The sequence below is a fragment of the Neofelis nebulosa genome, chromosome 2 (assembly GCF_028018385.1).
Source record: "Neofelis nebulosa isolate mNeoNeb1 chromosome 2, mNeoNeb1.pri, whole genome shotgun sequence".
Classification (NCBI taxonomy): Eukaryota; Metazoa; Chordata; class Mammalia; order Carnivora; family Felidae; genus Neofelis; species Neofelis nebulosa.
Genome location: NC_080783.1, coordinates 88,003,818 through 88,018,007, shown reverse-complemented (window position 1 = coordinate 88,018,007; position 14,190 = coordinate 88,003,818). Strand labels below are relative to the sequence as shown.

The following is a 14,190-nucleotide window of genomic DNA, read 5'->3' as shown; positions in this document are numbered from 1 at the left end:
TTGTCTTTATTGTGAATATTTTAATTCATAAGCATTATAAAATGTCCTTTTTCAAAACAAAACATTTAACTCTTTTGGTCTGAATTTCATCTTGTCTAATATAAAGATTGCATCCACCCTTGCTTCATTTGTGCATTTTCTATTTATACCTGTGCTCGTCCTTTTAGTCTATTTTTTTCTGACTCACTCATTTTAATTGATTCTCTTTGATTTATGGTACAATCTTTGTATGATACAATCTGATAACGTTGTCTTTCAGTACTTAAATCAAACCCATTGACTTTCATTGCCTTGATGGCTATGTCTAGTCTTAATTCAATGCCACTTAATGTCATATTTTCTGTTTCTAGATTTTTTTAATGTTTATTTATTTAAAGAGAGAGAGAGCGGGGGTGAAGAGGGGTGAAGAGAGAGGGAGAGAGAGAATCCCAAGCAGGCACCATGCTGTTAGCACAGAGCCCCATGCTGGGCATGAACTCATAAACCATGAAATTGACCTAAGCTGAAATCAAGAGTCAGATGCTTAACCAACTGAGCCATCCAAGCACCCCTGTTTCTAGATCTTTTTAGTCTTTCAACATGATATATGTTTTCCTTTTTGGTTCATTATTTTTCAGCTAATACTTCTGATATTTCAGATTTTAATTTAAAATTCTAATCTTTCTTGTTTTCTTCTATTAGTTCTCTTCCATGAACAATGAAAGATTTAGCAGATGTCCTTTTCCTTCTGCCTAAACACTCATCACCCCACGACTTAGTCAATTTTGACTTTCTTGGTGTTGAATGTGTGTTCTTAGATCTAATTATACTTCTATTACTTCATTTATCAAGTTTAAATATGGATGATCAGTGAAATTACTTTATTTTCCCTCAATTTGCCATTTGTCCATTTTCACATTGTCATATAGCATTCTCTTTCATTATGTTCTGTCACCTTCATCCCCACATTTGTTTAATCTTAGTCCTATAATTAAATACACTCAATAACACCACATATCTTTTTGTCATAATGCCCTCAGGCATCTCTTGGCTGACTAAATTCACCGTCAGGTAGATTTTCATGAAGAATTCACGGGGAAAATATCAGCTCATTAAGCTCTCTTGCTTAATCAACGTCAGTTGATTCACGGGGAAAATATCAGCTCATTAAGCTCTCTTGCTTAATCAACGTCAGTAATCTTTATACAGTTTGGCTTATCCACACATAATATTCATGCATTACATTTTCTTTCTATTTGGAGGATATTATATACATATTTCTACGTTATTTTCTTCATTGAAGTGTGGCATTTGATGAATTTGAAACAAATCTAATATTTTTTCCTTTATTCTGTCTTACCACTTTTGCCTGAAATCTCAGTATTTTTCTTCACCCCCAAAATTAAGTAACTAATAAAGTTTAAATAAAATTGACGAATCTTGAATAATTCTCCCCAATTCAATGTTGCATTTTTTCAGTATGGTTGATTCAATGCATTTTTTAATTTAATATAGTTGTCTTGAATTATAACTTTTTAAAATTTTTTTTCTTTTTTTTATTGCTTTTTGTCTTCAGAAATTTACTTTGGTTATGATAGAGATCATTTGCTAATTACATTTATTACTTTCTTTCTTGACTATTTCAAATTTTTCTTATTTTCTTTTTTGTTTTGTTCATTTTCTCTCACAGCTTTCCTCTGACGCTTGCTGTCTTTTCCTTAGTTTCCTAACTTCCTTGCATTCTTTCCTTTTTTTTTCAAAATTTCTTTTACATGTTTTATTTATTTTTTTTTTTTGAATTTTTCTTGATTTCTGCAAGCTATCCCTCCTATTGTCAAGCTATATCAATCCTATTCCTGCATTTCTACTTGGTAGTTTTCCATCATATGGAAAATTTCCTCATTCAGTTTCTATTGTTTTATTAATTTACTCACTTGCTTTACATTTTCATCAGCTTTCTGGCAACCTTTTCCTGGTGCATGTTTTATATCTGTGGGTAGATTTTTCTCTTTTTACACTTTTCATGTAAAATCTTTGTGACAGTGCAATATCCAGTTCCTTTTCACACTGCTCATCAGTGAATGAGTTGAATTTTCCTGGGTCAGCAATCTGGGGAGATGACTAAACCAGAGGTTAGGTCAGGCGACAGGGTAGCCTTTCAGGTATCTTCTTCTCTGACTACTTCCAAGTATAAGAGCTCCTCTTGTTTCTTTATATATAAATGCTTTCTCTTCTTTTCTTTTTTAGTATAGCAGCTATTCTGAAAATAATCCTGCTCACCCCTCTACTTTACCTATGGTTTTACGAAGGGTGTAGCTTTTGAAATTAAAATAAGAAAACCTTGCCTCCACTTCAGAAAATAGGTTTTTACTGGAGTTTCCTCAGGTACTATATCACTTCGGCTTTCACTGCTCTGCCCTGATTCTTTTCTTTCATTGCTCCTACACAGCTTCTACCCTTGTAAGCATTTCAGGAAGAAAACCTGTGGTGTTCGGGTGAGGTGGGGAGAGGTGTTTGATAGTTTTGAGAATGAATTATTTGAAATGAGAAAAGAAATATTATATATAAGGTTTGAAAGTTATGCTTGGGCTAATAGACTGTGAATTTTTCCCTTCAAGTAAAGGGAAGCCATATGATATTTTTAAGTGGTAGGATAAAAGCATTAGTTATCTTACATAATTAATCTTTGTTGACTAATTCTACATAAGTATATGTTATATATACATAGAAAAATATATGTATGTGTATACAAAATTATGTATATACATAATTTTTAAAATTAAAAAATTTTGAACTAATGAATATGGATTAAAATTATAATTATAGTTTTTCTCTGATGCAATAACAATACATGCTCTTTAGAAAATTCTGGAAAACAGAGGTACAAATAAATCAGAAATTTAAAAATTTAAAATTTTGACCAGAATTACAAATGAATGCATACGTTATATTTTTTATTGTTGTTGTTTTTAATATATGATTATTCTAAAATTGGAGTAATATTCTAAATATTGTGATCACTTTATTCTTTTTGCATACATATTCTTTTAAATAAGATTTTTATAATGGATTCAATAGTATTCCATTGTATGAAAGTAGAATAATTCATGTTATTAACTCTCTATTCTGAGATAGGTATTTTGACCCTGTAAATAGTATTGTACTCATTGTACGAGCGCATAAATTTTAGCATACTTCAAGTAGTATGATCCAAATAGTACTTTTAATGGATTGGAAAGAACAAAAGCCCTGGGACAGGAAATTCTACATATTTGTCACATATATTCTCAAACTGTACTCTATAAAGGTTTTATTACTTACTATTCTCATGATTAGACAAACTACTAATTTCTTTTTCTTTGAATCCTTGGTGAAAATAGGATTCATACTTTTTGACTGACTTGCCAGTTTGGTATATGGAGTTTGTAGAATATATGTAGAATTAAAAAAAAATTATCAATGTTTATTTACTTTTGAGAGAGAGGGACAGAGACAGAGAGAGAGCATGAGCATGAGCAGGGGAGGGGGCAGAGAGAAAGGGAGACAGAATCTGAAGCAGGCTTCAGGCTCTAGGCTCCAAGTTGTCAGTCAGCACAGAGCCCGATGTAGGGCTTGAACTCATGAACAGGGATATCATGACCTGAGCCTAAGTCAGATGCTTAACCAACTGAACCACCCAAGCATCCCTCCTATGGTCTCATCTTAATGTTATTTAACATTTTAAAAATTAGTACAGAGATTAAGGGTTTTTCCCCCTGAATTTGTGGTACATTTGCATTTCTGCTTTTACAATGCCCTGTTCATGCTCTATGGTTGGGTAACTTTGGGCGCATTGCCCTTTTCTGCCAAAAAAACAAAAACAAAAACAAAAAACTTGATGAAAACTCATACATGGCAAGTAGCAGCCTTCTCCACATCATTGGTTTGCCTTTTAATTTTGTCATTTCAGTATAGAATTTTAAGTGTTTATAAACGTATTGATATTTCCTTCTATATTTTCTTTTGTTTTTAAAGTCAAAAAGAAATTTTTCTTTTGAAAACTATAAAAATGTGGATATCTTTTATTCATCCTTGCATTTTTTTGAAATGTGACAATTATCACTTCTTTTATTTTATATTTATTTACTTATTTATTTATTTTTAAATATAATTTATTATTAAGTTAGCTAACATACAGTATATACAGTGTGCTCTTGGCTTAGGGAGTAGATTCCCATGATTCATTGCTTACATACGACACCCAGTGCTCATGCCAACAAGTGCCCTACTCAATGCCCATCACCCATTTTCTCCTCTCTCCCTGCCGCCAATCAACCCTTAGTTTTTTCTCTTATTTAAGAGTCTTTGATGGTTTGCCTTCCTCTCTGTTTGAACTTATTCTTTCCTCTTCCTTCCCCCATGGTCTTCTGTTAAATTTCTCAAATTCCACATATGAGTGACAACATATGACATCTGTCTTTGACTGACTTATTTCACTTAGCATAATGCCCTCCAGTTCCATCCACATTGTTGCAAATGGCCAGACTTCATTTTTTTCTCATTGCCAGGTAACATTCCATTGTATATATAAACCACATCTTCTTTACCTATTCATCAGTTGATGGACATTTGGGCTCTTTCTATAATTTGGCTATTGTTGAAAGTGCTGCTATAAACATTGGGTCTTTTGTGGTTCCATTCAAATTTTAGGATTGTTTGTTCTAGTTCTGAGAAGAATGCCGGTGCAATTTTGATTGGGATTGCATTGAATGTGCAGATTGCTTTGGGTAGTATTGACATTTTTACAATGTTAGTTCTTCCAATCCATGAACATGGAATGTTTTTCTATTTCTTTGTGCCTTCTTCAATTTCTTTCATGAGTTTTCTATAGTTTTCAGCATACAGATCTTTTACATCTTCGGTTAGGTTTATTCCTAGGTATTTTATGGTTCTTGGTGCAATTGTAAATGGGATCAATTTCTTGATTTCTCTTTCTGTTGCTTCATTATTGGTGTATAGAACTACAAACGATTTCCGTACATTGATTTTTTTTATCCAGCAACTTTGCTGAATTCATGTATCAGTTCTAGGAGCTTTTTGGTGGACTCTTTCAGGTTTTCCATTTAGAGCATCACGTCATCTGCGAAAAGTAAAGTTTGACTTTTTTGCCAATTTGGATGCTTTTATTTCATTTGTTGTCTGATTGCTGAGGCTAGGACTTCCAGCACTATGTTAAACAACAGTGGTGAGAGTGGACATCCCTGTCGTGTTCCTGATCTCAGGGGGCAAGCTCTCAGTTTTTCCCCATTGAGGATGATATTAGTTGTGGGCTTTTCATATATGGCTCTTATGATGTTTAAGCATGTTCCTTCTGTCCTGACTTTCTTGAGGGTTTAATTAAGAAGGGATGCTGTATTTTGCCCAATGCTTTTTTTGCATCTATTAACAGGATCATATGGCTCTTATCCTTATCCCATTATCCTTTCTTCTAGTAATATGATGCATTACACTGATTGATTCGCAAATATTGACCAGCCCTGCAGCCCAGGAATGAATCCCACTTGATCATGGTGAATAATTCTTTTAATATACAGTGGAATGCCTTATGCTAGTATCTTGTTTAGAATTTTTGCATCCATGTTCATCGGGGATATTGGCCTATAATTCTCCTTTTTAGTGGGATCTCTGTCTGGTTTGGGAATCAAAGTAATGCTGGCTTCATAGAATGAGTCTGGAAGCTGTCCTTCCATTTCTATTTTTTGAAACCGCTTGAGAAGGATAGGTATTAACTCTACTTTAAATGTCTGGTAGAATTCCCCTGGGAAGCCATCTGGTTCAGGACTCTTATTTGTTGGGAAATTTTTGATAATTGATTCAATTTCTTCACTGGTTATGGGTCTGTTCAAAATTTCTATGTCTTTCCGTTTGAGATTTGGTAGTGTGTGGGTGTCTAGGAATTTGTCTATTTCTTCCAGATTGTCCAGTTTGTTGGCATATAATTTTTCATAGTATTTTTAAATTTTTTTGTATTTCTATGGTGTTGGTTGTGATCTCTCCTCTTTCATTGATGATTTTATCTATTTGGGTTCTCTCTCTTTTCTTTTTGAGAAATCTGGCTAGGCGTTTATCAATTTTGTTTATTTTTCAAAAAAAACAGCTCTTAGATTCATTGATCTGTCCTATTTTTTTAGATTCTATATTATTTATTTCTGCTCTAATCTTTATTACATCTCTTCTTCTGCTGACTTTGGGCTTTCTTTGCTGTTCTGCTTCTAGTTCCTTTAGGTGTGTGGTTAGGTTTTGTTTTTGGGATTTTTCTTGTTTCTTGAGATGGGCCTGGATTACAATGTATTTTCCTATTCGGACTGCCTTTGCTGCATCCCAAAGGGTTTGGACTGTCATGTTTTCATTTTCAGTTGCTTCCATATATTCTTTTTTTTTTCTTTTTCTTTTTCTTTTTTTTTTTTTAATTTTTTTTAACGTTTATTTATTTTTGAGACAGAGAGAGACAGAGCATGAACGGGGGAGGGTCAGAGAGAGGGAGACACAGAATCTGAAACAGGCTCCAGGCTCTGAGCTGTCAGCACAGAGCCCGACGCGGGGCTCGAACTCACGGACCATGAGATCATGACCTGAGCCGAAGTCGGACGCTTAACCGACTGAGCCACCCAGGTGCCCCACTTCCATATATTCTTCAATTTCTTCTTTAATTTCCTGGTTGACCCATTCATTCTTTAGTAGTATGTTCTTTAACCTCCATGCATTTGGAGGCTTTCCAAATTTTTTTGTAGTTGATTTCAAGTTTCATAGTGTTGTGATCTGAAAATATGCACGGTATGATCTCAATTCTTTTATATTTATTGAGGGCTTTTTTTGACTCAATATGTGATCTATCTTGGAGGATGTTCCATGTGCACTTGAGAAGAATGGGTGTTCTGCTGCTTTTGAATGAAAAGTTCTGAATATATCTGTCAAGTGTTTCTGGTCCAGTGTATCATTCAGGGCCATTGTTTCTTCATTGATTTTCTGCCTAGATGATCTGTCCATTGTTGTAAGTGAAGTATTAAAATCCCTGGAATTACTGTATTCTTTTTTTTTCAATATATGAAATTTATTGTCAAATTGGTTTCCATACAACACCCAGTGCTCATCCCAAAAGGTGCCCTCCTCAATACCCATCACCCACCCTCCCCTCCCTCCCACCCCCCATCAACCCTCAGTTTGTTCTCAGTTTTTAAGAGTCTCTTATGCTTTGGCTCTCTCCCATTCTAACATCTTTTTGAAATTACTGTATTCTTATCAATAAGATTTGCTTATGTTTGTGATTACTTGATTTATATATTTGGGTGTTTCAAGTTGGGGGGCCTAAACACTTATAATTGTTAGCTTTTCTTGATGGATAGACCCTGTAATTATGATATAATGCCCTTCTTCATCTCTTGTTATAGACTTTAGTTTAAAATCTAGTTTGTCTGATATAAGTATGGCTACTCCAGCTTTCTTTTGATTTCCAGTAGCATGATAGATGGTTCTCCATCCCCTCACTTTCAATCTGAAGGTGTCCTCAGGTCTAAAATGAGTCTCTTATAAACAGCATGTAGATGGATCTTGTTTTTTTTTACCCATTCTGATACTGAATGTCTTTTGATTGGAGCAATTAGTCCATTTACATTCAGAGTTATTATTGAAAGATATGGATTTAGTGTCATTGTGTTATCTCTAGGTTTCATGCTTGTGGTGATGTCTCTGGTCCTTTGTAGTCCTTGCAGCATTCTACTCACAGAGTCCCCCTTAGGATCTCTTGTAGGGCTGGTTTAGTGCCCATGAACGCCTTCAGTTTTCATTTGTCTGGGAAAACTTGTATCTTTTACTATTCTGAATGACACCCTTGCTGGTTAAAGGAATCTTGGTTGTATATCTTTCATATTCAGCACATTGATTATTTCTTGCCACTCCCTTCTGGCCTACCAAGTTTCAGTAGACAGGTCTGCTACTACCCTTATGCATCTATCCTTGTAGGTTAAGGCTTGTTTGTCCCTAGCTGCTTTCAGAATTCTCTCTTAATCTTTGTATTTTGTCAGTTTCACTATTCTATGCCATGGTGAAGACCTATTCTTACTGAATATGAAGGCAGTTCTCTGTGCCTCCTGGATCTGGATGTCTGCTTCCTTCTCCAGATTAGGAATGTTCTCAGCTATAATTTATTCAAGGAAACCTTCTGCTCTTTTCTCTCTCTCTTATTCTTCTGGAACTCCTATGATACAGATATTATTACATTTAACTGAATCACTTAGTTCTGTAATTGTCCCCTTGTGGTCCAGTATTTTCTTATCTCTCTTTCTCAGCTTCATCATTTTCCATAATTTTATCTTCTATTTCACCTATTCTCCTCTCTGCTTCCTCTATGCTTGCTGTAACTGAATCTAGTTTATTTTGCACCTCACTTACAACATTTCTTCATTCATCATGACTTATTTATTTGTTCCTTGGTAGGAACAATTAACCATTGTAGTCTTATATTTCAAAATTTACTATATTCACTCACATATTTTCTGTAAACTTAAAAATATTTTGCCCAGTTCTAACAAAATGCCATGGAATTTTTTATTTTGGCAGCATTAAAACTAAATATTTATTGGGGCACCTGGGTGGTTCAGTCAGTTAAGTGTCTGACTCAATCTAGGCTCAGGTCATGATCTCACCATTAATGAGACTGATCTCTACATCTGGCTCTACATTGACCGTGAGGAGCCTGCTTGGGATTATCTCCCTCCCTCGCTCTCTACCCCTCCCCTGCTCACTTGCATGTGGTTGCAGCTTGCTCTTTTTCTCTCTCTGTCTCAAAATAAATAAACTTAAAAAAAAAACTAAAAATGTATTTAGGTAGAACAGAGTATCAGAAATATTGAATTTATATTTCCCAAATTGTATATTTTTCTTTAAATTATTTTATAATTCTTTTCCTCTACTATGCACACACAAATGCATGTATATGATTTTTCTAATTTCTTTATCTCACTAAAAAAAAAGCAGTCAATTTCCTTAGGAAATTATTCAAAAATTTTCAACAATTATATCGGTTATTTTTACACCATTTTTCTTTAGGAAGCTTGTTGTGAAAAATATTTTATTGTATTAATTGTTTTTTCTTTTTGAGCTTTTACTTTTGTTTCAAAATCTAAAAAAAATTTAAAAACTCAACATTTTTTGTTCATTTTATTTTAAGCAATAAAATATCATTAAATATAGATTTTCAGATGGTTTAACTTTACAAAAATTATACAGTTATATGATAAATTGATTTTATCCTTTTCTTGATAAGGTTATAAATATTAATTGCCTTATGATATCATATAACATATATATGCCTGTATATTTGATGAATCACAACACAAATGACATTCATATGTAGGGCCCAGATTCCTATATTAATTGCAGTTATTTTTGTAGACCAAAATATCTAATGTTGTTATTTATGTTTTAGGTTAGTGGGATGGTTTGGCCATGAACTCAGCACCAGATTTAAGATGGATAACAGTAAGTGTATTCAGTTTCACTTCACAAGTCATTTTATTTTACCTTTATTTCAATTTTCATCTGTCTTTGTATGGCATGTAATATACATGCCTCATGGAGAGTGCACTTTGAAAATGCCACTGAGAATTCTTAAAATAAGAAATGACATTTCCAGAGTGTAAGACTAAGTGTTTGTAGATTTTAGCATCATTTCGAGTCTATTCCTCTGTAGGGAAGTAAGTGGAAATGAGTTGTAATGTATAGGATTCATATCTCATCAATATTGAGTACCCAGAACATCAGGAAGTGAGGACAGGAAAGAATTTTTGGCTTGTAGTCAGGCCCAGAGAGACTTGGATGTCAATTCTACTTTGCTGCTTAATAATTTTGTGATGCTGCACAAATTATAACTTCTTGGGATTTTTTTGTTTTTTGTTTTATTTTCCTTCTTGCATATCTAATGTGAATAATAATATCCAATTCAGGGGTTGGTTTGAGGGTAAGACAAGTTCAAAGCTATAAACCAAGCAGCACATAGCAGTGCTATTTAATAAATGTTCACTTTATGTCTCTCTTTTTCCAATTTTTCTTCCTTCTGTGGCTTTTGCCACACACGAAACAATGGCAGTTGAACCCCAGCAGGTAGAAATGAAATTTCAACACGTGCAGGGTTCTCCCAAACTGCCCTGCTTCTTTTTCCTGAGTGACTCCCATCTTCAATCATGTGGGATACAGAAAGCTTCATAAGTGTTTTGAGAGTCTTCAGTTCAACTTGATCCTTCAGACTACTACTAACCTGAGTTACTATTTTAAATATATTCATATTTGCAAAAACCAAGATGCAAAAGATCAAGATGGGCTCTTCCAGTCAAATCAAGAAACCTGCATTTTATCTTGGCTGCTGGAATAGTCAGCTCTGTTATGCCTGTTGCCTACGCTCTTTGTGTTGGCTTTTCTTATCTGTAAATGGGAGAATTGGACTAGATCAAGAGTGGGGAAAGTTTCTCTGTGAAGGGCCAGAGAGGAGACATTTTAAGTTTTGGGGGCTGTACTGTCTCTGTGGCAAATGTTCAGTTCTGCCATTGTAGTGCTAAAGCAGTCATAGACATACATAAATGAATGAATGTGGCTATATGTTCCAATGAAACTTTATTTAAAAAAACAAGTCAAGGGCCACATTTGGTCCTCAGTAAATAGCTTGTTGAGCCCTGGATTAGATGCATCTCTAAAGACCTAGAATGTTCTGATGCTCTTTTAGTCAGTTTTAGCTTTAATTTGATCTCCAGCGAGCAGTCTTAACGCTATTGGACTTAACTTGCTACTATTCAATCTAATTGATTCTAATTAGGATAATACCTGCTATTAAATTACCTTTTAAATGTATCATACTTAGGCAGATCATTTTTTTAAAAGCCTTTTTATTGTTATTATTTTTTCCCTAGGAGAAGCCACTTGACCTAATAATACTAGTGCTAGAAGTCACCTTCATAGGTCATTTAATTTATATTCCTGCCTTTGGATGACATTACAATTACAAACTATTAAAATTTTGATTTTTTTTTCTCTCACTGGTATGGTTTCATAGTAGAAAAGCAAAGCATGGGGCAGGTTAAGGAATGCTGGCTTGGGAGTATGGAAGGACAGAGAATGAGGTATAGAAAATCTTCTTTAAGAGGTCATTTTTTTATCTCTAAGGGCTCTAGTATTTGGTAGGCTGCTAAGAAAGTGGGGCAGGGGAGAGAGACATTGCAAGTGAAGGGGAAATATGCCAGTATTCTAGGTCCACAGAGATTCTCTTAAATAGCTCAGAAATCTTAGAAATAAAAGTTTTTAAATCTTATTCTTCTACTACAGTGTCATAAAAAATCCATGAAGGACACTTTTCAAGGTACATTCTATAAAAATGACATGATGTTAATTTTTCAGAACTGCAATTAATCCCTGGGGTTAGTGGATTTCGAATTTCAAATCCTCCCATTTTGTTGGTCTGTTCCTTACACGCTAGTTTAGAGGTAAGTGAACTATGCTTTACCCTTCTCATATCTTTACCTTTTTCTTTACCTGACTGTGACATGTTGTAGGACCTTCTCTGCTAAAGAGCAAGATTAATGTTCATTATGTATAAACAATGGTCAAAAGCTGGTATTCTCCTTTAGGACAGTGACTCTGTGCTAATTGACATCTCTTATCTATGTGTCCAGCCCCAGCACTGTGCTTGGCACATAATAAATGTTGTTGGCACTTAATAAATGTTAATTGGAACTGATTTGGGGATACATATTTTTAGTTCCTCTTAGAATTTGTGTGACCTTAAATAAGTTGCTTAATCTTCTCTTGGTGTCTCTGTGACAAAATAAGCATGCAATATTTAGTTCTTGATTATTTCACTCATTCAACATTTAGTTATTAGGAAAGTATTATGTGCCAGATATTGTTGTGATTACTGGAGACTCTGTTTCTTCTGGTTCTGTGAGTCAAAGAACTCACCAAGTGCCATATGATAGAACTGTAGGAAGACATACTTTAAGGAAAAAAATACAAATAATCAGAGTAAACCAAAGAATAAGAAAGGTTGTCTCATAAGGTAAATGGATTTCTTTTTTTTTACTGGAGTGTCTATTCCATCATATTCTTGTATAATCTCTCTACTGTTACTGGCTCAATATATATTTTTTAGTAAATGAATGTTTTTAGTTAAAATAACATTAGTTTCACCCTAAATAATAATATCCAAAGAATCAATTTGGTTTCCAATATTTATATCTACCTTTCCATCTATTTATATAGATATATAGATACCTACCTTGTCCTTTTATATCTATATTATATTCATATCCATATCAATATAGCTTAATTATTTGATATTAATTAATTTCAGAATGAGACTAACTTGGGACATCTCTGTGGTTCAGTTGATTAAGCATCTGACTTCGGCTCATCTGATCTCACAGCTGGTTCTTTTGAACCCCATGTCGGCCTCTGGCTGACAGCTCAGTGCCTGGAGCCTGCTAGGGATTCTGTGTCTCCCTCTCTCTGCCTCTCCCCTGCTTATGCTCTGTCTCTGTCTCTCTCTCTAAAAAATAAATAAAACATTTTTAAAAATTAAATAAAAAGAGAATGAGACTAAATTTATTTAAGGAAATATATATTGTAAATAATTGTATCCTTATATAATTAATGATAACATCAATACACATATTAAGTAAATATACTTATATACATACATTAAAGTAAAATATATTTTAGCTAAATGTGTTTTTTTTTCTAACAGAGATTTTAAATATATAGGTATTCAAAAAAGAATTTGACTTTTTTAATTTAAAGTCTTTTAAAATCATCTGGTTTTTGATATTTTATGAAATTCTATTGTGGAGTGTTCCAGGATGAATGACTAGATAAAGACTTCCAAAATCTCTAAACCTAAATTTTAGGATTCTGCGAACACATATAGCAGTTTCTCACTTTGGCCACTGGATGGCAATATAAAGTACTTTTTTTTTAATAGAACTTCACCATTGATAGTGGTAATCATCTCATTTCACTTCATCTCAATTTAAAGACCATCTACTCAATGTGGCCACTAGATGGAGCTTGTGTTGTTTTCACTTTTTGGCAGATTTTTTTTTTTTTTTTTAACTGAAAATAGACCCAGTAACAAGATTTTTCAGCCAGTGGGAAAAAAAGTTTTTAAAAATTTTTGAGGGGTGAGGAGGGATAGAATCTGCTTAGCAAGTCAGATAATGGTATTTGAATTATTTTTATAATATCTATTCAGAGAAAACTTCTGTTAAACGTTTTAAAATGATACACAGTTTTTCTCACTTTGCAAGTTTGTCTCAGGGAGAAGGTGAGTTACCATAGGAAAAGCACCGAAGTGTACCTTAGGAAGAACTGGTACTTGACGTTTTGTCCTCTGATTTTCCTTACCTTTGCAAATGAGTTCTCAGCCAGATCTGGAAATTTTCTTTTAGACACTCTAACTTTGGTATGTTTTCACAGTGGGTGGTGTCAGGTACTTACCCCTTCTGCCATGAAAAAGAAGTCACATTCTCAATTTTCCTGCCACTAGTCCCCTAGGCTAGGCTTGAATGATAAAAAGCTTGGAAGTATTTATCACCGTATTACGCTGTATTGTAGTCACCTAGACAAGGTTTTTATTTTCAGCTGGAATCTGAAGATTGATTGATTTTTTTTTTTTTCTTTAACATCTAAACAAATAACAAAAGGATCCCAAAGGCCACAAGAGTGGATATGTACTTCTCTTACCGCTTAAGTATTTTTCTGGAGCCTCTTAGAAATATCTTAAGTAAATGGTGCTTGGTGGCTCAGTTGGCTAAAGCGTCTGACTCTTGATTTCAGCTCAGGTCATGATCTCAGGTTGGTGGGATGGAGCCCAGTGCCAGGCTCTGCACTGTCAGCTTGGAGCCTGCTTGGGATTTTTTCTCTCCCTCTCTCTCTCTCTGCCCTTCCCCTGCTCATGCTCTCTCTGTTGCTCAAAATAAATAAATAAAAACTAAAAAAGAAAAAAGAAAGAAATACTGTACTTAAGCTATTCACTGCTAAGCCTACATTCTAACCAAAATTATCATTAGGTAAGCAAAAGTTGTGTTGAAGAAAGTGTTGAAATTCTTCCTCCCCATCATAAATTGCAAAATTCTGAAATTACAAAACAATGCATGTCATTCTTCTTATTCTTTACCTAACTGTTAAAATGTT

The 14,190-nt window shown here is 34.1% G+C and overlaps 1 protein-coding gene across 3 annotated transcripts in view; it reads left to right on the top strand.

Annotated features, from left to right (window-relative positions):
- The window catches only part of KYNU (kynureninase), a 115,548-nt gene that overhangs the window by 90,949 nt on the left and 10,409 nt on the right, over nucleotides 1-14,190 (top strand). For 2 of the 3 annotated variants that reach the window (XM_058715406.1, XM_058715407.1), the window contains 2 exons: nucleotides 9,443-9,495; nucleotides 11,401-11,486. In XM_058715406.1, the coding sequence (XP_058571389.1) occupies nucleotides 9,443-9,495; nucleotides 11,401-11,486 (139 nt within the window). Of the gene's footprint in view, nucleotides 1-9,442; nucleotides 9,496-11,400; nucleotides 11,487-12,352; nucleotides 12,546-14,190 lie in introns of those variants that run through there. The other variant, XM_058715408.1, reaches the window with a different exon arrangement.